General features: G+C 48.4%; 1 protein-coding gene across 2 annotated transcripts in view; it reads left to right on the forward strand.

Annotated features, from left to right (window-relative positions):
• Positions 1–24592, forward strand: part of LOC144121734 (transmembrane protein 47) — a 112606-nt gene extending 88014 nt beyond the window's left edge. For both annotated transcript variants that reach the window (XM_077655100.1, XM_077655099.1), the window contains one exon: positions 12836–24592. In XM_077655100.1, the coding sequence (XP_077511226.1) occupies positions 12836–13399 (564 nt within the window). In that variant the 3' untranslated portion in view covers positions 13400–24592. The remainder of the gene's footprint in view (positions 1–12835) is intronic.
• The last annotated feature ends 523 nt before the right edge of the window (positions 24593–25115 follow it).

Genomic DNA, 25115 nt, shown 5'->3' on the forward strand with positions numbered 1-25115 from the left:
GCGTGCCAACTACTCCAGAGCATATAGATGGCGGAAGGCCCATCTTCAAACGATACTGTGCTTTCCCTGCGGAGGTTGTGGGGAGTGATGCCTTCCGATGGAGCCGTGATGAGAAGCTAGAAGCGAAGCAGAAAAAAAAAAGCGCAACCCGGGGCCGAGAATTGGGTGCTTTAGTGGACTTGTGTGCGCATGCTTTCTAACTATCCTTCCTCCTCGATCGCTGTTCACCGCAGCGCCATCCTCTTTGTATGATGTCTCCATTCCGCTATCCCCTAGATCGCCGTGGCATTCTGCAGGTTATCTTTTCTTTCTTACTGGTGCCCTATAGTGAGCCCTGAGGGTGTGTGTGTGTGTCCACGTCATTTCGTCTCTCCTTGTGTAATCGGTAATCTTTTTCCGTTTCCCCCTAACGACTCCGACCGTGATGGCTAGCTATAGCTCGTGGCATCTTCGTTCAGTTTTGATACTGGGTCCGTGGCCGCGAACCGGCGCTCTACGCCCCGTGCCGCGCGGAGCAGTGCGCGCTGACGCGATCCCGATCAGTTTCCGCCCCATCTAGCTTCGAGAAAATCTCGTCCATCATCGTGGAGACTTTCTCCAGCGCACTGCTGTACTACATCTCGTGTTTTGTTTTTTCCTAAACATTTTACCTTTTTTCTAGTTGCCTGCCTCCTCTCACCCATAGTTTGCTTTATCTAATGTTTTCGGTTGGTATCTTGCGCATTGCTTAGTGGGAAGTATGGGCAAGGCGAGATAAACTTCCGCTATCGGTGCTGCTGGCTCCAGAATTGTGGGCTTGGACCTGGACGACCTATCCGCAACTTGGCATTCTACACTGATTGCTTTCGTTTCACATACTCTTATCTCTGTCTCCGTAACCATAATGGCTCCCTGCACCTTGCGAGATAGCATGAACGTGCGCTGGGCAGGTCCCGTACACACTAGAGCCTATAGGCCACGGCGTGTATGATTTTGTCCAGACCAGCTTAGAATGAAACCTGGTATACTGTGGTGAGGCTCCCTCGTACGAACGGAAGGCAGATTTCTGGCGTTTTGTCATTTGTCGGAATAAAGAAAAAAGTGGATGGGTTGGGGAGCGGATCATATGGGACGAAAAAGAAAACACTTAGTAAAATTAAAAAGAAATTGCTGCACTGCTTGTTAAAAAAGTAGGGTGGCATCTTCTTAGGTTGACCCTGGCAAAATCAGCAAGGGAACATGTTGGTTCCCCCGATATGTACCTGCCGAATCAATATTCTGGTTTGGGATGGGTGGGTCTGCACCTTTGAAAGAAAGAAGAAAAAAAGTCTGCAGCGCTCGTCTTGTCGCCTGGCCTTTCGTTATTCCTGCCGTTTAATTGGCTCTTTCTTTCGACCTCCGTCTGCCACTGGCGCCCGACGCTGAGGCACATGAAGCGGTTTTCTTTTTTCCTTGAAGACTTTCTTGGGCCATATTGTGGGCCCCGTTCATCGTCCCGGAAATACACACTTTGCCCGAAGTGTGTGCTGAAAAAAAAAAAAACAGCAAGCACCTCAAGCTCAAACTACGAGACGAGCCAACAGCGTTGATGTCTTCTTTCTTTCGTACTCTTTGTGGTCTTGTCGTAGAATAAACGTAAACCAACCAGCAAAACTTTCCGCCCTGTTTATTTGACGAGCGCTAGGCGGTTCAGACCCCGAGAAAAATAAAAAGAAAACTAATGGAGAGCAGAGGGAGGGGGTTCTCAAGACTTTTCGACCTGCTTTTGTGCAAAGGAATGAGAGTTGCGCCTAGGCGCTCTGGCGGCCTGCCAGCGTTTTCTTGCCCGAATTTTGACGGGGGGTGGGGATTGGAGGCGGAGTGGATTCCCCGACGCGTGCAAAATATACACAAGAGCAGGCGCCGCCTTCGAGCGTTCATATATGCATTAAGTGTTCCCGCGTACCGCGCCCATTGACGATCGTTAGTCTGCTAACGACGGATGGCTAGCGGGATTTTCAAAGGCTTCCGCGCCCTTCTCGAACGTGCTGTGCGATCCGTCTTGAAGTTAGAGCAGCGTAATTTTCCCTTCAGTTTGTCGTTTTTCCGTGTGGAGGCGATTTTTGAACCGCTTATGAAAAGCGTTGTGTAGGCGGTTTATTTTATCGATGGTGTATACGTTTAAAGTGACGCTGAGGATGCTGCTTCATATCATCCGACTTTGGTTCCTCGGGTGATCTCTGCCCTCTGAACTAGACTCCAGAAAGTCGGTGGGAACATTTTTCTCGACTCAGAGGCAGTTAAAAAAACATATTAACGTTGATGATGTTATTTGTCTTTCTTGTAGGGTTCGCACATCACTTGGGCAGGGTTTGATGCCGCCTATACGTTGCGAAGGGTTCGCCCGACTCTTCCGCCCAAACTGTAGCTAGAAAACTGTACGTGCTATGAAGTTCTATGATAGGATAGTTCTAGTATAGGATAGGCAGACGGTTTATATACTGCATTTTGTTTACAATTTTTTTTTAGTTCAAGCATATATTTGCAAGTTAATAATAGTAATAATAATAATTGGTTTTTGGGGAAAAGAAATGGCGCAGTATCTGTCTCATATATCGTTGGACACCTGAACCGCGCCGTAAGGGAAGGGACACGGGAGGGAGTGAAAGAAGGGAAGAGGGAGGTGCCGTGGTGGAGGGCTCCGGAATAATTTCGACCACCTGGGGATCTTTAACATGCACTGACATCGCACAGCACACGGGCGCCTTAGCGTTTTTCCTCCATAAAGACGCAGCCGCCGCGGTCGGGTTCGAACCCGGGAACTCCGGATCAGTAGTCGAGCGCCCTAACCACTGAGCCACCGCGGCGGGTATATATTTGCAAGTTCTGTTAAGGTTTTATCAAACGTTGATTTCGCTAATAAATTTTCCTCACCAGACGTGAAACACTTTAACCAAACATATGACATTAAAACGTGTGTTTAGTTGGCTTCATTTTGTTGTATAGAATTTCAAGCCTCGCAGTTCGTGGACCAAAAAATAGAATAAACGAAACCCGTTCTTCGCCGCGATCATGCAGGAAGATCTTATAGTGGGCTGAAAAGTGACGTTTGATAGTAAGGCGTGTAATCGCAACGGCGAAGAGATGAAACCCGTGGCTTGCTTCGGTACTACCAAGTTTCGTAGTTGCCGCGTCTGTATTGTGACGTGGCTGTGCCGGCGTTCCGCGGGCTGGCGCGTCTGTTAGGCGTCGCGCACCGTCACTGACAGCGTTAGGCCTGAGGCTGAAAGTACAAAGAATGTATCCGTGGGCGTCTCAACTCGCACGAGCACGCATTTTACCAGGTCCCTGCTACGTCTAGCACCGTACAGATATCGCGAGCGGAAATTCTCCAGAAATACGAGAAAATTTTGCTACTCGAAGATTGGGGAACGGCTGTAGTCATTCAGCGGGCGGACAATGTGAAAACCCCTGTCCGTGTCTGTTACGATTTGGGATTGAACTTCTACTGGATGTAATGTTCGGGCTGTGAGTGTATTGACTTCTCTTTACTGGCTTGTCTGGGGTGAAATGCTTGGAAAAATGGCTCTTTGACCGCGCCTTTGAGAAGTCGAAAATACCTTGTGCCATGTCGCTCTTTGGCCTTAGATGCCCTTGCGCTATAAAAATCTATAATCATCTTTACTGGCGTGTGCGCATCATCGGGACGTGTTAGAAGTCATTGGCGCTGGAGCTATCTGCCGGCGACGTCCTTCTCATTGCGTTTACGGCTGTGCGATGTAACCCGCAGGGTTGTAACGGAGGCCATTTCCAAAACTATGTCGAGGTCGACCTCTCCACCCTTTCTCTCATTGGTTTATTTCTCTCTCCCTCTCTATGTCGCGGTTTTGCTGTACTTGACGTCTGACGTACCTCTAGCGGTCGAACCCATGACGTGCCGTGTTCAGCTAAAAAACGGCGCATGTTCATCGGGACGAAATTTTACCGCAATTTTTTCGACAGCTGGGGAAAAACAGATATTGCTACGGTGCCTGCTTACCAGTCAGCCGGTGTTCGTTCCAGCTCCATGTAATGTATCGTGCTTCCAGTGAAATTGCGCTGTCTCAACGCGCAGGAAATAAAAAAAAAATCCGAAACGTTTGTTCGTGCCTGTACATGACCATTGTTCCACTAACTTTTGCTCCTGGCTGTACATGCGTTTGTGCGTTCCTGTTTTACCCGTCATTCCCACTTCTCTTGGTGGCTGCACACTGGGCGTATGTCTCGCAAATGGCGCGTAGACGTAGCCCGAAGCAGCTGCCGCCGGCCCTCCGCCGTCCCGGAAGCATCAATCGTATACGGATATCCCAGCTGCCGGCGCGGGATCGGGTTCTTCGTTTACGGCGTGGCCCCTTCCTCCCTCGTCCTATTCTCCTTTCGCGCCCCGCGGGAGGCCGAGCTGTGCTGTTCTCTCCCTCTCTCTCTCTCCATCGTTCCCAGGGTGGGATGTAGAGGAGGCCGCAGCAGAAGCCGCTAAATGGGAGGGAGAAGAGCGACCCCGGAAGCGTATACTTCTCGGCTGTATGCCCTCTGGCTGCATTTATGGGGCCTCTGCTGCTCCCCTTCACTTCTGGCCTTGGCATCCCTGTCTCTCTCTTCCTCCGTTATCTCTCTTTAAGCGAGCTAGGTGCGAGCTCGGGCCAGTCGAAATTACGCACCTCGGTTTCTTCTCAACTTTGCTCCGCTTTGGCGGCCCGTCAGCGATGTACTATCGCCTCCTCTCCCCTTCTGTCTTACTATCTTGGTATGTGTCTGCCATCCTTTTGAGAACGAAATCGGGTTGTGTTTCAAGTGCTCAGTGGAGGCCGCGCTGCAAGCAGTGTCGGAGGGCATTGCTGGGCTGGTGGAGAGAGTATACGCATGCGCAGTCGGTCGGATTGAGCGGGTCTGTCCTTCCTTCCTTTTATCCTTCCCTTTCCTTCCCTTTTTTTGTGTTCTTGCAAAGCGTCGTTCTGGATGAATTCGCTGTGCTTCTTATCGCATGTGCTGCTGCCGCCCTCTGATTTCGCCGCAAAGGTATAAAGGCCGAAAATTAGCGCGGACGTTTGTAGAGTGGGGATAACGAAGTGCGCTGTGTGCCTGATAATTTCGCAGCAGAGCCGTCATGACGTAATCATCTTTCCCCGAGAAGTTTGGCAGCGGAAGTATATGACTTAAGAGGCACGGGAACGAGTAGGCACTGCTCAGGTAGGTGTTCTGGCTGTCCTCTGATGTACGGGCAGCTGTATATAGAGCCTCGACGGTGTCTCACTCACTGCCTCACACCACAGGCGTATACAAATTTGCGCGCACTGCCCTCCGCGATTCAATGGCGATAGCGTTTCGATTGCTGAGCCCGAGGTAGCGGGTTGGAATCCCTGCCGCGGGTGCCGCGTTTAAGAGGAGTCGAAGTTCAAAAAGTCTCCCGTGTGCTGTGCGGTGTCGGCGCACGTTAGAGAAGCCTCAGGTAGTCGAAACTAGCCCGGAGCACTGCACTACGGCGTCCCTGAAAAGCCAGCAGCGTTACTTTTGACGCGTAGGAACCCATTAGTCACATCGCACAAACTATATACGCATGCATGCCTCGCCGACTTCCGTGACGGCGCGCGCGCGACGGTTGAGAGCAAAAGCGTTCAAAACTCGGGCGCTCTTCGCCCCCAAGTTTGCAGGAGCGCTCTTTTATTTTCCTTCGCTGCCAGCTGCCGCCGGTTTCTTCGGGAGGCGCTGTGCTGCGCGCCGGTGTGAGATGGATCGTTCCGCCCGTCGAGCGTGCTTTTCTCTCCCCGCTGTTCCGTCATGCCACGCCTGTCACGGTGCGCAGCGTGGCGCGCGCTTCGCCGCGGTGCACGGGCGACGCGCTATACCGTTACTATGCGGCTGCGACGCGCGATGGAGGGAGGAGCGCCTTCACACTGGCGCGTCTGTGCTTAGCTTCGCTTTCGCGCCAATGCTCGCGACGGTGAACGGCTGCCGTTGCGCTCCGTGTGCCATGTCTGTCTGTCCGTTTTTGAACTGCGCAGTTGGCCGGCTGCGAGGAGCGACTCCTCCTTCGGGTTTGAGCTGCGTTTGTCGAGAGCCGCGACAGTTCTGTCGCGTTATCAGTAAAGGAGTGAATGGCTTCATGACGCCCAGAAATAAAAGGTGACATCGTTGTCAGTGTGTACGCAAATGCCGTTTAGAGTGGGAGGGAAGTTCTGCTGCTTGTCGTGCGGGCTCGTGCTCGTGCAGACTTTGGCGCCCTTAGGCGCACTGCGGTGAGGAAGCGTAGGACGCTGGAGAGCGCTTGGCAGCCGGTGTCGTGTCGAAGCAGCCTGTGCCGAATTCCTAGAAGTCTCTTGCAGCTGCGGAGGGCGGCCAGTCTCCCCCTTCACATCGCGCGTTCGCCGCGCAATGGAGTGGAAGATGAGGGTATTTTTCCGTTGCATGTATTGCGAGCAGGAAGAGGAGATCAGCTGCCGGCTTTAGCGCAATGTCAGCAGTATAGCTTTGCTTTGCCTGTGCGAGGCTGGTGTGTCCGTTGTGGGTACGGCAGATCACATTCTAGTTGCGTTGTCACTTGAGTGTGCGCTAGTTGAGGCGGGTGACCGGACTTAGAGGAACGCAGCAGGCTGCGGACGGAACTGGCGTAAAAAAAGACTTTGTCCGGTCCATTCGTCACCCTCACCCAGTGCCATAGTTACGGTATCGACATCGAACCTCGCCATTCGTCCACTAGAGCGCGGCGTCTCCTAGAAACGCGAGCAGGAGACTAGCCACCACTCTATACTTGCTGTGTCTGCCCACTGCATTTAGTGGTACGGCTAAAAAGTGATTAAAAAAAGAATTGCGCTCTTGAGACAGTTTGTGCACTACAAGGAATAATGCGGCTAAAAATGCGGTACTCGCGATAAGCGGTATATAGCCTCGCTCACGTACGGTCTGGACCAGAACAATGCAGAGGACGCGTGGGCATTTTAAAGCCTGTTTCTCATGAAAGCGAAAACTCTTGCGATTCCTGCCGCCGCGGCGCAAAAAAACCTGTTTCGAGCTGTCGCGGCGGCTAGAGCGACGAGCAGTTCCAACAGGTTGGAAAATTTCTGACGCGATGCGCTGCTCAGTGGCTCGATTCGCTCAGTCGCTTGCATGTGAACCAGCCTCAAGTCTTCCCTCGCGTTGCGCAGGGGAAAGGGAAGGTTTTCCGTAAGCTGATGCTTAAGCGCAGAAACGGCTCTTACTTTAATTGTCGGACAGCGCTTAAATTTAACGCGAGAGCGTCATATGGCTCATCGGCGACGAAACCCGGCGTCGTTGACCGCAAGCGTGGTCACGAAAAATCCCAGGTGGCGTCACCGTGGTATCAGAGGAAAGTGAAATTCCTTCCGTAGGTGCGGGGAATTGAACGCAAGACTTTCGGACTGCGACGCGAGGACGCAACCAAAAAACCGCGTTGCTCCTTGGCGAACAAAGGTGAACCTAGTGTACGCTTTGCCTTACGGCTATATGCTAATGGGAAGATATAGGTGTCTGATTATAAAGGAAGAGGAAATCAAGAACAGAAGAAACAAATAAAAAGGAAATAACAATGCTTTCGCATTCAAAGCTCGTAAGTGGTCTTAAGTGCCCTCCGTAATTTTGTTTGTTGTCGGGAATTAGCGCATGAAAGGAGTTGGATCTCCGAAGTGCGCTCAGTTTCACTGTGATCCCGACTGTACGACATGCTGTATGCCTCGTTGATGCGCTGCTGGCCGTTGGGCTGCAACGCCCGTTACGACAGCATCGTCCCGTGTTAGAGCTGACTGCCCTCTCTCACTGGCGTCCCGTGCCATCTGCGCACTATAGAGTGTTTGGGGGGCGCAGAACGCCCTCCGGTATTTCCTCCGGTACACGGAGCTTTGGGGGAAAAAACAGAAAAAAATAACGAGTTTTCGCGCGTACGCTGTATGCGATGAAAACCGTCCGAAACGAAAGAGCCGCCACGAGAGGTTGCGCACATAACGTCGCCTCTGGCGAGAGGTAAAGGAAAAGAATCGGGCCGCTCTAGCACCTTCGCGTATTGATTCCAGTTCGCGCGGCTGTTACGGCACGGCGCAGCATACGCGATTCGATGGGGACGAATAAAAGTAAAAGTAACGCCCACTTTGCCGACCGTGCTCCTACTGAGTGCGGGCCTGCGTTTGTCTGCGGCGGCCGCTCACCCCGCCACGGTTTTATTTCTCGCGTTGGCCATTCTGTTAGCGGAGCAAATGCGATGGTAAAGAACGCCAGACGCAGGCTCTCATCTGTTGCTGGGCCGCCGGTCAGTGCCTTGTGTTCAGCACGCGTCAATTTGCTTCCGCTTTCTCGTCTCGGCTACAGAGAACGACCTCGCCTTTATCGACACTGTCGGAACCGGAAGTAATAATAGTAATACTGTATTGCGCCGGGCATAGGCAACTGTTGTTGAGCCTTCGGTGTTGCGTTTGGGTCCGTATATAGGCGCCTCCGGGTCGGCAGCGGTGAACGTTGCGAAGGCGCAGTTACGTTCTGCGAACGCAAGTTTCAAGGTGTGAGCAGTTTGAGTAGCGCCTTTAGGCGGAAATTGTAGAGAAATTGTGCGTGCGCTCGGGCGCGCGCTAAAAAAATTGAGCGCGTGCATTTTCATCGGGCCTGTTTGCGCGTCTTCCGTTGGCAAATCGCACCTAGAGCGGGGAAGACGAAAGCTTTGTGAAAGTTATAACGGTTTCCGCATGAGAAAATAAAAAGCTCTTTACAGGTGGCTGAACCGTTATGAGCTTAATTAGGCTAAGGTATAATACAGGACTGTTTGTGGGTACACTATGAGCCTATGACTACGGGGATAACCTAAGTTACCTATTCTTTTTCGGGTACATGGTGCACATATATTGTATTTTATGGATCGATACTGTTTATACCCTCTATTCCTGCTCTCACCAAGTGTTACGGTGGCAGCACAAGCGAACTCAATGCTCAGAAAAGAAGCAATTATGTGACACGTTTCTTTGGGCTGATTTAGGCGCTGCAGCGCGGCGAGATACTTTTTTATTTCCGCCTGTAGTGCGGCTTCACCGCGCAGCTCTCGTGCGCCGCAGGGTAGTGGATTTGGCGAGTGTGGTGTGGACGTCTCCGCTTTCTCATGAGCCGGAGGCCACGCGCATAGATAGCTATGGAAGCGTGTACTGCGTGCGTGGACAAAAGTCGCTACGACGCGTGAGTCTCAAACGAAGCCGATAGCTCTGTTAGCAGCCGGATCGGCACCACATTTGTGGATGTGAAAGTCAGAACTGGCATTTTTTGAACTCTGTGGTGAAATTATGCGATCGCTGACAAACACGGCGCCTACGATCCTAAATCGCTTTTCCGAGCGTCCTAGAGACTTTTGTCGCCGATAGCACACGACGATGAGTGAAGGCTTCGCACAACGTGGGACTTACGGAGGGAGGACGCCGTTTTCTCACAGGCTACGGTCGAACTGTACAATCTGCTGTTGTGTGCGCGAGAAACACGGAGCGCTTCCTGCGCACTCTGTAGGGGAGCAAGTGCTCCTTTCCACGAAGCCTTAGTACTGACCTTAAGTGACGTTCTCGTCCTCCTGTTAATAGCTGTCGCACACCGCGCTACCTTCAGCGTTTTTTTTTTTTTTTGAAGCGATGTTTATTGCTTCAGGGCATCAAAACTATGAAGCGAGAGATGAGTAAGATGCTCGTTTTTGTACCCTTTATAAGCTCTCGTGCTTTCCGCATTCTTGTTGGGCCGACTGTGCTTGTGTACAGCCTTCTTTGGACCCGGAAACAAGCGTAGGGTAAGAGAGCGCAGTGTTGCGAGAAGGGGGATGACAGGTTGAACTTCAGTATAAGATAGTGGAGGAAAGAAGCTCTTCCCTCATGCGAGCCGGATGTGCACATGAGTAGTCTGCCTGCCGACTTATTTCTTCCGTCTCGCTCTTTCTAAACGTTGCACGCGTATTTCTGTCTTATCCCCGGAGGGTTTTCGAATGCGCGTGTCGGAGCAGCGAACGGTAGCCCGAGGCCAACCACCTGTGGCTTTCGGCCGACGGCGTGCGCCTAATGGAAATTTCGCCTCTCGCGGCCGTCGGCAGTTCGCGTGCGCGGGAGCGATCAATGGTGCGAGGGCTCGCCGCTGCCTGCTAGCTCCGGGAGCTGCGCGTATTTTTAAACGAGCTCCCACCGCCTCGTTTGCTCATCCCGCACGTGCAGCGCTCACTTGGACCTCGTGCCGTGATCGGAGTGGGGTGGAAAGGTGGTGCAGAGAAGCCAGCGCTCTGCGCTTTATCTTCTCCCGCCTTCGCCGTCTTGAAGCTGCGCTTCTAAAATCGGTGCTTCCTCCCTCGTGTGGAGTGGAGGAGCAGTGGCCGCCTAGCGGTGGTTCCCTTCTGCGGAGTCCGCGGGTCATCGAGCTGAGGAAACTGGAGTCGGTTCGCACCTGCCTGGCTGCCTGCTGCGGTGGACAAAGTTTTGAACGAACCCCCCCCCCCCCCCCCCCCCCCCCCGTGAAAACGTGTTCGATGTGTTCCTGTTGCAAACAGCGCTCACTTGAAACCTGGGGCATGACTTCTGTGCTTAAAAAAGCTTGTGGAATTTATTCTCTAATAGCGCGCCCACTTCTACATTCGGAATCTTTTGTCTCTTGCTCGGAGCTTTGCTGTGTAAAAGATTCCACGAGGCTTGCGTGTAATATCTACGCTCGTCGGAGAGCATGGGTAGCACTGCGAATTTTGTAATCGGGAGCGCTGGCCAAGAACATTTAGTTCCACTATTCATCTTTAGGCAATTCATCCGTTCGATCTTTTTGATCAAGAATACGAGATACGGCAGAGTTCGGTGTCAAAGCTTGCGTAAAGGAGCTTTGTAGAGCCGTATTCTACGGAATGCCGGAGCTGCGATACGTATTGGAAAAGCAATTACGGAGGTCCCATTGTTCGTGAGGAATCCGCCGAAGTTTTCTTTGTTCAATAAAAAAAAAACACAGTGAGGGGCTCTAGGGATGAATGTTACCGGCAAGCACGTGCGCTCACCACTGTTCTACTGCACGACGCCTTGCCACGGCAACGCACCAAGGGAACGGGCTTCCCGAAATGGTGCGGTTCCCTGTTCCGAGGCAGCTCTCCCTCACACGAAACTGGGGATAGAAGGAGCAACGAGCACGCCGTCTAGGGAACAACGGCGGGAGCTTTGCTCCCTAGATGCGAGGGACGTCCGTTCCCCACATTCTGTATCGGGATCCGAGGGGGAAGCAGGAGGTGGGATTAGGGAATATTTCGGGAACGGCGTGTTCTCCACCCGTGCCGTGGGGTGGGTGGTCCGGGCCCGAAGGTCATTGTCCTCTCGCGCACGCTGGGCTTTGCGCGGTGGACGCGCCAGTGCGGCGATCGCTGCCGGAGGTTTAAAATTCGCGGCATGCCGCCTTGGTCCTGTGTTGCAGCATATATATATATATATATATATATATATATATATATATATATATATATATATATATATATATATATATACGCACGCCAACACACGTGGGTGTCGGAGGTGGCCACTTGTTCGCGTCCGCCGCGGCACTTCATAAAATAAAGTGCCTGGGATGTCTTATATGTCACTCCTACTTTCCTCTTCCGTGTCTTTTTCCTTCCCGCTCGAGAAGTATGCTGCGTTTCTATATTATATCTTACCCGCGGTATTTTCTTATGGCTTTTCTGTTTGTCTCGGTGGCAGCTTATTGGTATGCGGCGTCACGCACGCCTTCTGTGATGATGCGCGTCGTTTTTTCGTGTTCTCCCTTGTTTTTCCTTTTCCGAAGTTGGCTTTCGTGTTTATTATACAGCGAAACGAAATGGGAAGCTTGAGTAGCGGGGACGGGGACGTAAAATCGCTCATTTCTTTGCCTTAAAGCACAGAGCTGGGACAGTTGGTGTAGCATTCGTGGTGTCCAGCTCCCGTTGAGCTGTCCCCGTCTTTTCCCTGATGCTGGTAGTACTTTTTGGTGTTGTTTTTAGAGCAGTTCAGCGTTCGCACGTTTCGCATTAGTTTTCGGCTTGGAGACGTAAACCACCTCCGTTCGTTCCAAGGTCTTTGACGTCTTGCTAATATGGTCAGACTATGCCGCAGGAGAAAGAGAAGGAAACTTTGGAAAAGTGGCTTCCCTGAGGCTTGTACGCAGCATCTGCGTCGTGAAAGGGGGCCACGTTGCTATACGGTGCATGCGTTGCATTGAGGCTCCGCGTTGTCTCTAGCCCGCTCTGAACGGCTGCTTGCTGCCAGTTAAGTTTTGCCTTTATAGTAACGCAGAATAATAATAATAATAATAATAATAATTGGTTTTTGGGAAAGGAAATGGCGCAGTATCTGTCTCGTATATCGTTGGACACCTGAACCGCGCCGTAAGGGAACGGATAAAGGAGGGAGTGAAAGAAGAAAGGAAGAAAGAGGCGCCGTAGTGGAGGGCTCCGGAATAATTTCGACCACCTGGGGATCTTTAACGTGCACTGACATGGCACAGCACACAGGCGCCTTAGCGTTTTGCCTCCATAAAAACGCAGCCGTTACCGCCGCTAAAAAAACTGCAGTTTCTTAATTCACGTAATTTGCTTTTGCACCCAAAATAGAAAGCACTGACGGCGTGCTTCGAACGTTTATTGTCGTCTCCTGTCTTGTAGTGCTGGGCAGAAGGTGGTTAATTAACAAGCGCTGCTGTCTGAAAACCTTTTTCGATGTTCTGTTGTGCGCATGGCGTGCAGTGTGCATCAGCTAGTCTTCCGTATCCGCACAGGCGATGGCCACAGGAAACCTCACCCTCGTCGGCGCCCCGCACAAGAGTGCTTCCGTAAGCCTCGCTGTGTAGTCATGGTATTTTCGTTTCCTCTGGCCACACGCAGGTGTTCGCCTTCATCTGCGGCCTGATCGTGATCCTGCTGATGATCCTGTGCCTGGCCTCGTCCAACTGGCTCATCGCGCACAAGTTCCGCCAGGGACTCTGGGAGCAGTGCGTCGAGGAGGACGCGCCGCTCCCGCTGCCGTTCGGCCTCAACGTCAAGCCCGGCTGCTACGTGGCGCGCACCGTCGCCTACATCCAGGCGGCGGCCGCGCTGTGCGTCATCACGCTGCTCTGCGACATCGCCGCCACAGTCATGACCGGCTGCGGCCTGTGCAGCAAGAACCCCGTGCGCAAGTACCTCATGTACCGGCTCGCCTTCTACGTCATGGTCTGCGCGCTGCTCTGCATCCTTATCGCGCTCGTCATCTACCCGGCCTGCTTCGCGGCCGAGATCGAGGAGAGCAACCGGCAGCTCTGGGAGTTCGGCTGGGCGTACGGCGTGGGCTGGGGCGCGGCCATCTTCCTGTTCGGCGCCATCCTGCTCCTGCTGTGCGACAAGGAGACCGAGGAGATCTACTACCGGGAGCGCGCGCTGCCGCACGACGCGGCGGACTCCAAGGCGTAGCCTCCGGGCGTCCGCCTGGGCAATGGACGCGCCGTCGCCGCCTGAATCACTCCGCGCGAGCGTGCCGAGGAAACGCCCAGGCGATCGTCGCCCGCAGTGCTCCACCTCAAGTCCGCCTGCCGATGCGTGCCGCTGCTGCTGCTGCGCCTCCTCTCCATCCCCACGCGCTCCTTCGAGGGAGCCACTGTTGTTGAGCGGGCTCGCATTTGTGCTTGGCCGGCTGTAGTACGCATCTTTCTTCTACACTACCGCGGACCACGGCCACTCGTTCAGAAAGCACGCGGTGCGAAAACTGCGCCAGTAGTCTACCAGTGTCGCCACTGAGTGGCAGCTTATTCCAATGGCAAGGACTGCCTACACACTTCAGTGTCCAGTGCACGTTTGTGTCCGGAAGCACAAACCTTCCCACCCCTCCTTGTTTTTTTCTTTTTTTGAGAGAGGTGGAAAGGACCGTGCAAGGTAAAAGACAGCTACAGGATTAAGATGTGTGGGGGTTGTTGGCTGGAGGGTATTTTAGTCGTCACCTCACCTTCCATCCTTTCATGAACTGACACTTGCACATGTTAGCACTCAGTTATTTGGCTTGCTTGTGGTACTTTGCACTTCTTCAGATCCATATTAGCATACTATTTAATACATTTTATTTCATCTTTGACATCACGATGAACTTGTTCGCAGCGTATGCTGTGACCCTGGCGCTTGCCACTGCGTGCATTTTAGCATCGCGGAATTTTCAGTGCTTTCATTGAAAATGCAGGCTTACAATTAAAATACCACAGGTGCAAGCCCCAGCAGTTATGTAGCATCCTCGATTTTCCTTGCCCTAGCTTAATGACTGCCGCAGTGTTAAAACTTGGTTACCCACCAAAATCATTTTTTTCACAACTACATCAAACTTCACAGTGTGCTTTTTGATCAAGTGGTTGCGTGGTCAGAGGGTGCCAATAGATTGGCCGTTGTTGCCGCCATCTGTTGACACCATCGTGAAACACAGTGGAGCGCAACTGAGCTGGCACAGTCTGCGAGACATTTTTTTTTTGCTATTCTACCAGAAGAAGATACAAGTGTATGCAGTTGTCTTGCATTGGCCTAGGCTTGCTGATGCTGTCAGCCCTGTGAGAGTGAGTACTTTTGCAGCTGGATCCTGCCCCATTTCTTCACCTTCTCTTGTCTTATAAGGGCCTGCCATTAGTGAGCTCTGCTAGGGAGTGATGACAGGGGGCGCCACTTGTCTCTGCAATCATTGCCCTGCTGTGTGCAGTGGTAGCAGCAGCTAGCAGCACACCGTGCAATGCTTTGGTGGGTGCAACAGCATCACCACCTTGTTTTGCAACATCCATGTGCAGGAAAGAAGATACGGCCTAGACTGTTCCAACGTGACCTGCTGTGAGTCACCGCAGCCGCCTTTATTTTAATTTTGTTCTTTCGTCATTATTTTTTGCTTCCTGTACAGTGCAGGGTTGTTGACTGATGATGGTTTCGTGGACTTGTGCCCTGTTGTGACACCTTCTCCGCACCATGGCTCACATTGTGGCAACCTGTGACTGTGCACCTGCTCTGACTCACCATCGTTCTGGGAGAATGGAACACCTGCTCTTTCTCCAGTTGGCTCCCAAAGGACCAGGAGCCAGCCAGCAGTTCACGGCTGCAGTGTGTGCCCTAGTGTGGTTAGGTTTGGTGTGCCACGTGACTGAGTGCTTGCTGCTCTGTCGAACTGTTTAGTAGTGAAGTGCGGGTGAATGTGTTGAATGTGGGAGGAAGACAGACTGTGGAAAGGCCGCAGCACTGCTGGCCTTGGCTGTGGGAGTGCACATTCGAAGCTGCGTCGAGGGTGCCAGGATGCGCGTGAAGTGCAAGGTGCAAGAATGACAGCAGCTTAAAGAGCACTGGTTTGTAGTCTGCATTGCCTATGGGTTAAATATTTCTTGCGTTGGTCGGCCACTAGAATAGCTATGCCCCCATACTGTTCCTTTCTTTCTTTCCTTAAAAGGTACCAGGCTGTTATCAACCTAGAGGGTATCAGTACAAATTTAAACTGGTGCTGTATAGGCCATGTTCTGTAGCACTTCGTTTCCGTATTGTTGCCTTTTTGTGGGGCCCAATGTTATACAATATTGACTGCATGTGTGATAAGCATGGTAGACTTCACTGAACACAAACCATATTGAGGTGAATTTTTTAAAAGCTGAGCAGTTTTGGGACCATTGCCCAGCTTCTCAAAGACCGAGTGAAAAAATTGGAAGTGGTTTAGCTCTGGTTAAACCTGGAGTGACGCGATAGCTACAGCTGGCCGAGTGGAACTTGCTCAGTTGAATTGCAAAGTCAGTCTTTTGCTGCTCCGTTTCGCTGGGCGTTCCTTCTTCATCTTCGTCCCACTTGACATGGCGCATGCGCACAGCTGTGGCAGCACGGTTTCGCCGGTGCGCCGCACCGCCTGCAGCAGCAGCTGCTCCACACCACGTGGCTGGTCACGTGACCAACCAGGCGATGAACCACATGATCAGCCACGGCGCCACGCCGTCGGCAGCTGCTCCGCACCACGTGCCAGCATGGCGACACAGCACGGGGTGGCGGCGCAGCCACGGTGTGACAGCGCCGCCACGCTCAAGGCTCGAAATGCTAGCGTAATGTAGCTATCGCTACAAAACAAAACAAAAAAGAACACTAGCTATCTATACACATTAGTTAACACATTCTTGCAGTGCATCAGGAGCTTAATTAAACGTTAATAACAGTGTAATTTCTTATTAGCATCCACCCAAGCATGGCCATACTGCTACTAAATCTTCATTACCTACATAAATCTACTTTGCCTTGGGGATTCCTCTAAAAACATTGGACTAACATGAATAAACAGGTTTGCATGTGCACACATTCTTGCAGCCTGGCCTAGCAGTGGTTTAGGCGAAGCATGTGTAAACAGGCACATCATGCTTTCTAAGCACAGGAAGCTTTATTTTAGCAGCCGAGACATGTGAACAGTATTTCGCAACACGTGTCCTCTTGTGTGAATAAGAATTCATTCCAAAAAAGTCATGCAATGAGTAAATAATTGGCCAGAGGAACTGTGTGGGTTTTTCCAGAATACTGTTTTTCTGGAGTGCTTAGGGTGTGCTTCTTTGAAAACTCCTCCTAGTTTGCTTTTGCCTGATCCTTTTGTTTCTTTTTATAGCAGTGTCAGTACCATCACACATATTGCAGTATGTTTTTCGCAATTCTTCCTAGCTGACTCTAGTAAATCAACCACATCATGTTTGTCCTACGGAGTCTTTCGTATCTTCATTGGTAGGTTATGCTGCGCCTAGGATGACGACTTGGTACTTTATTCTTGACTAACTTTAGTGAAAAGGTAGCTTGTTTTCAAAATTTTCAACTCTAACATTGGTAGCGATTTGTGACCTTCATGCTACTGACATGCTCACTGTGGCAGCAATTTTCAAAGCCGTGTTCGTCGTGAGCCACCCTTAAATTTTCTTGGGGGGCGATATGACCCACCAGTGAGCCACCGGCGAAGCTAACTTCTTGGAACTGCACAAACAAATGGCAAATAGGAACCTGGCATCTGTGCTTTTTGCAAGGCCCTTGAAAAATCTGAGCTGTCCTGTGGTTTTTTCATATAACTGTCTATTCATGCTGCACACCAAGAATACACGTGACCCACCGGTGACCCATGACGCAGTGAATGTGTTAACTGTGCATTAATGTGTAAAGACAATTGGAGAAGTTAGTTTGGTTGGCCTGAATCTTGGACCTTGTTTCTCTCATAGCTGCCATGTTGGCTGCAAACCAGTGTTATTTTGAAGCAGCGAGGTTGGGGTTGTCCCTTATTTTGTTTGCTTCATGTCGAGCTGTTAAATTCCAGCCTCCTTCTCACAGCTTGCAGCAAATGTTGGCTTTGGGGAGCCAGGTAGCGAGAAATGTACTTACTGGCACCTAGGATATGTTGCTTTTGTAGTTCTGTTTGTGAACAAGAGTGTGCTCCCTTTAGTAGCCCGTAGCTGCCATAATTTATGGACCGAGCACCGTTGTAAGAGGAAGGGCGATTTTAAGTTTGGACAAGAGCTTATACAATGGGCTTTCTTTACCATGAGTGCTCAGTTTTTGTTGTGAGATCATGTAATAAATAGTGTGGTTTGATTTCCATATATTTTTTATGGCAGCTGCAATAACATATTGCTTTGTTTTTAAATTCAGATATGTCAGTGGTATGTTATGTTGACGACAGCTTGCATAGCAAACCCTCTGTCTAACCGTTTCTTTTCTTGGGCAGTAGGCAATGTGCATACCAGTTGCTTGAGTTTTTATTCGGAAGCCGCTGTCAGTTCCTTTATGGTAGGCATGTCTGACGTTTACTCTGCAGATGCAGATGAAGCTATGCTCTGTGACTTGGTGAACATTGGCTATGTAGTGCAGCACTTGTGCCTGAGCTCATTCAGTATCGTCCGTATTAGTAGGAAAAGTGCTTGATTTTGTTTAGGCTTAATTTAACCATTTTATTAAGTAGGTGGCTAGCCAGTGGGGACTGCACTAACATGTTTCTTTAGCTCAAACTAATCAGCTGAGATTTTTTCCTTGGCATTTAAAGTAGTTTGGAATAGTTTGCTATACCTTTAATTTCTGTCAGTGCTTATGGAGACTGCAAGTCTTCTTTTTTTTTTTAACTACCTTTCAACACGCTGGCCTGTGACTGTTGAAAGAGCCTCTCTATGGTGTTTAACAGACTGTTGATAGTTTCCAGTAGAGCGAGTTGATTGTGGTGTTTGAGTGACTGTGCCCTTGGAACAGAGTCTGCATGGAGCACTTGGCATGGTCCTGTTTTACTCGACTTTTGCTTCACGTGGATGTATCCTGACAGCATGTTGTTTATTTATGTGAGCGTTTTGATGTACTGTATTTCGTACTTGCTGTCACAGTGAGAAAGCATTTGTGTGGTTAGAGTCCAGAATTCAGCTCAGACCCCTTAAAGCAGCCTGAAGCAATTCAATTTTCACGATCATTCTGTGGAGTCAGTAAACGACATGGTAAAGGTTCAAAATGATCTGTTTCTCAAGAATTGCTTCTCGAGTTTTTCAAATGAAAGCTTGCAGCTGGCGTGGTTCAAAGTAGTGTTGAGGTTTGTTATTTATACCAACTTGCACTCTTGTATGTGCTCAACTACTCTTGCTGTTTCGTACAACGTCTCTGCATATTTTTTTCATTCTGTTTTTCTAATGCCCTAGACTGTTCCGACATTTCAGATAAGTGTTAGGTCATTGGGCCTGAAGTCCATGCACGTTACTCTTGAACTGCATGGTGGCGAAAACATTATATGGTTTGTCACCAAGCTGTCTTGGTCAGTCATGTGAGGCCCTCTTATTTCCTCGGCTGTGTGGTTCTGTGACGTGTGTCTGTAGGGCCTGTGGGTGCAAAGCATGAAGGATAAAAAAAAAAACGGGGAAAAGGAACGAAATGTCGTCATGCAAGAGAAGGCATCGAGCATGGTAGAGTTTCTGGATTGTGCGCGCCGTGCTGACCTGCGGCGCTTCCTCCAAGTTCCTCTTTCTAAAATTATCGGCCAGCTTCTATGTACTTTTGCCCCCCTTAATCCTTTTGCTTTTTTTGGACCAACCTTTTTCTCCTCGTGTTGCCCATGCAGTGAGGTATTCCTGATCTCTTGGCAGACAGAAGAAGGATAGCTCTTGTGCTATCAGTCATTCCTGCTTTGTTTGAACAGGTGTCATATTTTTCGGATTCATCGTCCAGTATTGTGGTTGCCTGCCGCTTGACCCCCCCATTTGCCAACGGAACTGTGAAAAAGAAGCATCTTCACATTTCAAATGCACTTTTAATGTAGGTGCATCACTTGACTTTGATAATCGCAGTAATGAAAAAGGGTGCGCTTAGATTTAGCCAATAGGGACAGTGCGACTTTGAAATTTGAAAGGCAGACTTAGTGAAGAAGAAACACTGATCTACCTGATGAGGCCGATTAAGAAAAAGAATATAACCGCTGCCTCACAACATCATACATCTCTCTTACTTCGTAAGCAGCAGTCACAGCAGTTTCTCCATCTGTTTGGCGGAAGTGATTGACGAAGCGAGAAACAGGCCTATCACGTGACATCTGGAGATGAATTCATTTTCGCTGCGTACGTAATGTGCTCTTGCAGCTTGAATGCTTGTGCTTGACAGAGTGATAGTTGCTTTATCAACCTCATTTGTAAGGACAAGCAGGACTCTGCATGTCTGAGATGCCTTCAAGTAGTAGTACTGACTCAAATTCTGAATGTCACATTTTTTACTTTACCCAGCGATCACATTGTGAAAGCTAACTTGCTTTGGCACACATCAGTGCCATCTTTTGACTCTTGCATATGTGTGTCTAGTTTAACATCCTGTGGGAAATGAGGAACTCAGTATGTGGCCTCCCAAATAACTTCCGACCATCTGGGGTTCTTTAGCATGCACATCTCACAGCACATTGCAGAGCACATAGGTGGCTTTGCATTTTGCCTCCACCAAAATGCAGCTTCCACTACTGGGATTTCATCCTCTAACATGGGTCCAGCAGCTAAATGCCAAAGCCACTGAGCTATCGTGCTGGATGTTTCTCTTGGCAAAGATGTCATTCCTTAGCAGTTAATATATCAACTCTTGTTTCACATCTAATAAAGACAAATTAGTAACTTGCAGTAATCAAACGGTTTAATTTGTATCTTGACCCTCCTGCAGTGGTTCAGAAGGTATGGTGTTCTACTGCTGAGTCTGAAGTGATGGATTTGGTACATATGGACTATGCCACATTTTGACGCAGGCAAGATGCAGAAATGCTTGTGTGCAACAAGACTTCTGTGCACATTAAATGACCCCATGTGGTTTCAACTAATCTAGAGCCCTCGACTGCAGTGACCTCATAACTGAGGTGTGGAATACAAAATCATTTTTTTCACTTTAGGCACTGCTGTAACTTATGCAAAAAAATGGGACTAGGAAAACATGGTTACACTGATCCCGTACTTCCTTTTGCCTTTTCTTTTTTTTTTTTTGCTTTCTCTTGATGCAATCCTTCCACATGTATTGAAAACCTGAATGGAGAGGAGAAAAAGCCGCTACGGCTTTCGATTTAACGTCCTAGAAACGAGAGTGTCAAAACCACTGCCAAACAATGTGTCCCTCCGATGTGGCGGGCGCATCTTGTCTGTCTGCGTTTTTGGTGTGAGTCATCCTAAGCGTCGTTTTGTTGTTCCTTACACTTCTTTCTTCTCACTTTTGCAAGCTGGAATGTGTGAGTGTGATGCTCTGTACAAGTTCTGCTGCATGATCCTATGAATTCATCACATTGCGTGCACGTCATGCACATCCCGCTGCTCTTTCTGGGTACCAGGACACTTGTACCAATCGTCGTGGTGCACCTGGGCAGACCGCATCATTCTGGCCAGACTGCTGATTGGTTGATCAGAACATTCAGAGCTGTCATACAATTTTCAGTTTTGTTCATACTGTATTTGGTTGTGGCACTTCCATGTTCTCAGCAAAATCAGTAGCAACTTCTCTGGTGATGCAAAAATGCAGGAGGCGCCACCTGTCTTTAGGAAAGTGCGGCTTTGTGCATTGCACTTTGCAGCTTTTAATGTCTCCTGAGTGGCCTCTCTAGTGACATAGGTGGCAGCACTGGTTTTCTTGTGAAATTTTGCTTTTTTGTTTGTTCCCTCTCATATTGCCTATGACTGTACTGCATCTGATCACTGTAACGATTGACCTGCCATCAGAAGCCACGTCCACTATAGGACTGTGCATTTTGGACTTAGTTCTATTGCACACACAGAAAAAAAAATGTGGGTGCTTAAAAAAAATCTGTTGTCACTTAGGCACCTAAAGGTTAGCCGGTTTACCTCGTAAGGCTGAGAAGGGACATTTCTGAAAGCAATGCAGCAGTTTTTCGGTGACAAACATCAATTCATTATGTCTACTGCTGAGCAACTGCAATTGACAGTTGTGCATAGCTCTTGTTATGGGTAAGTTCTTGCCAGTGTGCTCAACTCTGCGATAATGTGCAAACGAAATTTGTGGATGTCTTGATCTTAGGCCCAGTGTACCACTTATATTCTTCAGGATGACTTACTGCACTAGGAAAGGTCATTCTTGAGTGAAGTTGCACTGCTGTACGTGCAAGTTGATGCTGAGTGGTTTTCGGAGGAGTGTTGTGCTTCCGTCTGCTTTTCAGTTTCTCCTATTGTGTCACTGTTCTTATTCATGTTTGTTTGAAGATATCATGTGTCATATTGTTTGTGCATTTACTATGATATATGTTAAAGATATCACTTTGGCAAAGCACACTGGCATCTCTGCCTTGGTAGTTGGTGACATTGTCACCCTACCTTATTGCTCGTTTGTTTTTGTTTTCTCTTTGAGTGTGATCTTGGTAGACTCATTCGATGCAGCTTTAGTGTGTTGGCAGCTTAAAGGGTAGTCTACTAAACAAACAAAAATATATACACAGATGCTGATAAGTGTATTTGGGATCATTTATTAATTTAAAGCAGTTTTTTTCATTGTCCTATATTCTTAGTATGAGAAATTCTTGCTTTTATTTCACGACCCCTTTAGCGTTGCTCACTTGGTTCAGCATTTCTGAAACACATGAAAATTTTTTCTTAAAATAATATTTCAATTTTTTTCTTTGGCAACTGCACAGTACGTGTGCATATTGTTTGCTTGGCTTTCTCAAGTTCTGCATTTAATTAAAGCATGAAGGCAGTTGTGCATAGACTTTTTATATCCGGCTTTTCACTCATTTCTCGTTTTTTTTTTCTGGTTTGAGTCGATGTTATGTCGGGATCACCTTTGCTTGGTCCTGAGCAACCTTTTGCCTTTTAAATGTAATGGGAGTAAACTCTTATGTACACATGTAAGTAGCCCCTTTACGAGCTAGCGCTACGTCTAAAAATTTTTGCACACAAAATGGAGGCGCACTGAACGCTGAGGGACTGTAGTAATAATACCTTGGAGCATGCGTGCAGCCTCATTCCCAAAACATCAATTAGCTGTCAATCCCATTCTGTAAGTGAGGAACCCACTAAGCTTAATATGCGATGGCTGGCTAGTTGGTTATGCATGCTCAAGACTACAGTGCAGTAGCAAGATGGACGAGATAAGGACGCAAACATAGGTGCTGACTGACAACTAATTTTTTTATGAGTGAAATGTTCAGAATATATAGGAAAGCAGTGCGATCTGATTGCCACAACCACTGCTTTCCTATATATTGTGTACGTTTCGCTCAATAAAAAATCTGTTGTCAGTCGGCACCTGTGTTTGTGCCCTTATCTTGTCTGGTCCGTGTTGCTACTGCGCTGTAGCCCTAAGTACCCACTAAGCATTTGTACCAATGTCATCGCCCCAACATCCAGTAATAAGGCAACTCAGTTCAGCGAAAGGAACAGTCATAGCATCATTTGGTAGTGTCTGCTGGTTTTCCCGTGCTGCAGAGGGAGGTACAGAACACAAAACCATGGTGGGGGTAGTAGTAAAGCACAAGTGCTAATGTTGTTGAGCATATATATCTCTTTCACGAAATCTTGTGTTGCGATGTTACACAAATTTTTTTTTATGCTGACATTTCAAATGGGGATCATTGGCAGCATTTATTTCGTTGCGTATTTTGCCACTCCTGGGTGACCGTATCAAAAAAATTATTTCTACAGTGTGCATATACATAGAGATGAATTGCATCCCTTAGCATGTTTTGTTTTAAACCCTTCGAAATATATTGGCAGGTGATGTGTGAGTGAATATTTGAGGTGTGTGCCTTTACTTGCGAAAGGGTTCTGTCTGTTAGCACACAAAAGTTAAAAAATGTTGCCTTTTTTTTCTAGTTGTTTGTAAAGCTACACTCTCTATTTAGCCTTCAATTCTGTATATTAATTTATGTTACTGTTCTTCCTCCTTTGTACTTAGCAACATGCCCTATGGGCTACAGTGAAAGAAGAAAAGCAGTTGTAGGTAGATGCCTCATTCTGCGGTTTTTCTTTTGTAAATAAGAGGAAAAGGTGAATGCTTTTTCATTGTCTTTGTCTGCAGTAAAGCAAAGGCAAAATTTGAAGAATATACCATGTGCTGCTATAGGCTAGCTTGTGATGATGTAGGGTTGTGCATTGCAGTGTTTTTTCCTTTTGTTCTCTGTGCCCATGTGTTGAACATGGTTTGTGTGGCTGCTGGTCGTACAGTTTGGCCTGTACACACTCAGTTTATCCCACAAGTTGTTTATATGAATGTAAAATATGAACCTTTGTCTGTGTGCAGAGTTTGAACTGCTGGAAAACTGGTGAGGCATTAGAAGAAGAATGTTTAAAAAAGCCGACACGTTTGTAAATACATTCTCGCTTACTGGGGCTTGCCGGCAAGAATGCTGCAGCACTCTAGACAGTCTCAGCTGATGTCCGATTGGTTGTATTTAAAGCCTTCTCTAAAACGTGCATGTCCCTAATCAAATTCTTTAATTTCTTCCTTTCGATGACACTTTGTAACGCATGCCTTATAGTGTCCTGAACCACAAGAAATGATTGAGACCAAATTGTGGCAGTCGTGTGTTAGAACCTTGCTGCAACCTGTGCTTGCAAATGCACACAACTGGAGCACTACCGCACCCCCACACCATCATGGGGTTCCAGTTTTAAATGAGCAAAGACTGAACAAATCTCAGGAAGTGGTGGTGAGATATATGCTGTAGCAAAGTCATTCATACGCACACTCTCATCTGTGGTTTTCATGTGTGAAAGTTGCTTAGCAGAATATCTGGAGAAAGGGGAAAATTGCAAACAAGCAAAAAAAAAACGCAAAGTATTCAGCCTGTGCAAAGGGACTCGCATATATGTACGTTCATCTTTCTGAGTGTTTATAGGACTTGACGTGCTTGGCGCCGAATGTTACTGCCTACTTTTGTGTGCGAGCTGTTACATTTAGGCATGAATCGTTTTTATGCGAGAGGGTTGAACCTTTTTCAAATTACACTTGCAATAGAACTTGTTTGCTACTACACTCCTTCTTGGATATTCCTGCCCGAAAATGACTGTTCTGTCTTGTATGCAGTTTCCTGAGTTGTCAGTCTCCTTCAGATCGCCTCATTTTTTTTTTTGTCAAACTCTGTTTGGTTGTGTAACTCTTGCACGGTTTGTTTTCGGAAAGATCAAATAAAAGTTACATTTTCAACTGTTACCATGCGTTCAAATTCATGCCTGCAATCTATCTCTCTTGAGGAGCCATTTGCACCCTCTTATGCCGAAGGGCATATTTGGGCAATAAAAAAAAAATTAGCAACTGATGAACATTCTACTGTCAGGTGGTCACGATGGCCAACAAACATGCAGAGTGCAAAGAACCCTTTAACTGTCAACAGTCATGCAGTTTATAGCTGCGTTGTGCTCACAGCTATGTTACATGCGAAACATGCCAGGATGACTTCTTTAATAAATTATTTTAACCAGCCACGAGGCCTAGATGGCCACTGGATTGTGGAGAGTACTACAGCTATCTTGAGTGAAGTGAACATAATTGAAACACACTCTGAAAGTATTTTCCAACCAGTACATAATTTATTGTGGCAGGCAGTCAAAGCTGTTTCGAGCAGCTTATTAGAAATAGTGAATTAAGGAAGACAGTTCCTGCAAGCAATGGTGTATGAATAAATAATGCATATCGCTTTACGGTTATCCTACTATTGCTGGTATCACATGTCAAT

This window comes from Amblyomma americanum, chromosome 2 (assembly GCF_052857255.1).
Source record: "Amblyomma americanum isolate KBUSLIRL-KWMA chromosome 2, ASM5285725v1, whole genome shotgun sequence".
Lineage (NCBI taxonomy): Eukaryota > Metazoa > Arthropoda > Arachnida > Ixodida > Ixodidae > Amblyomma > Amblyomma americanum.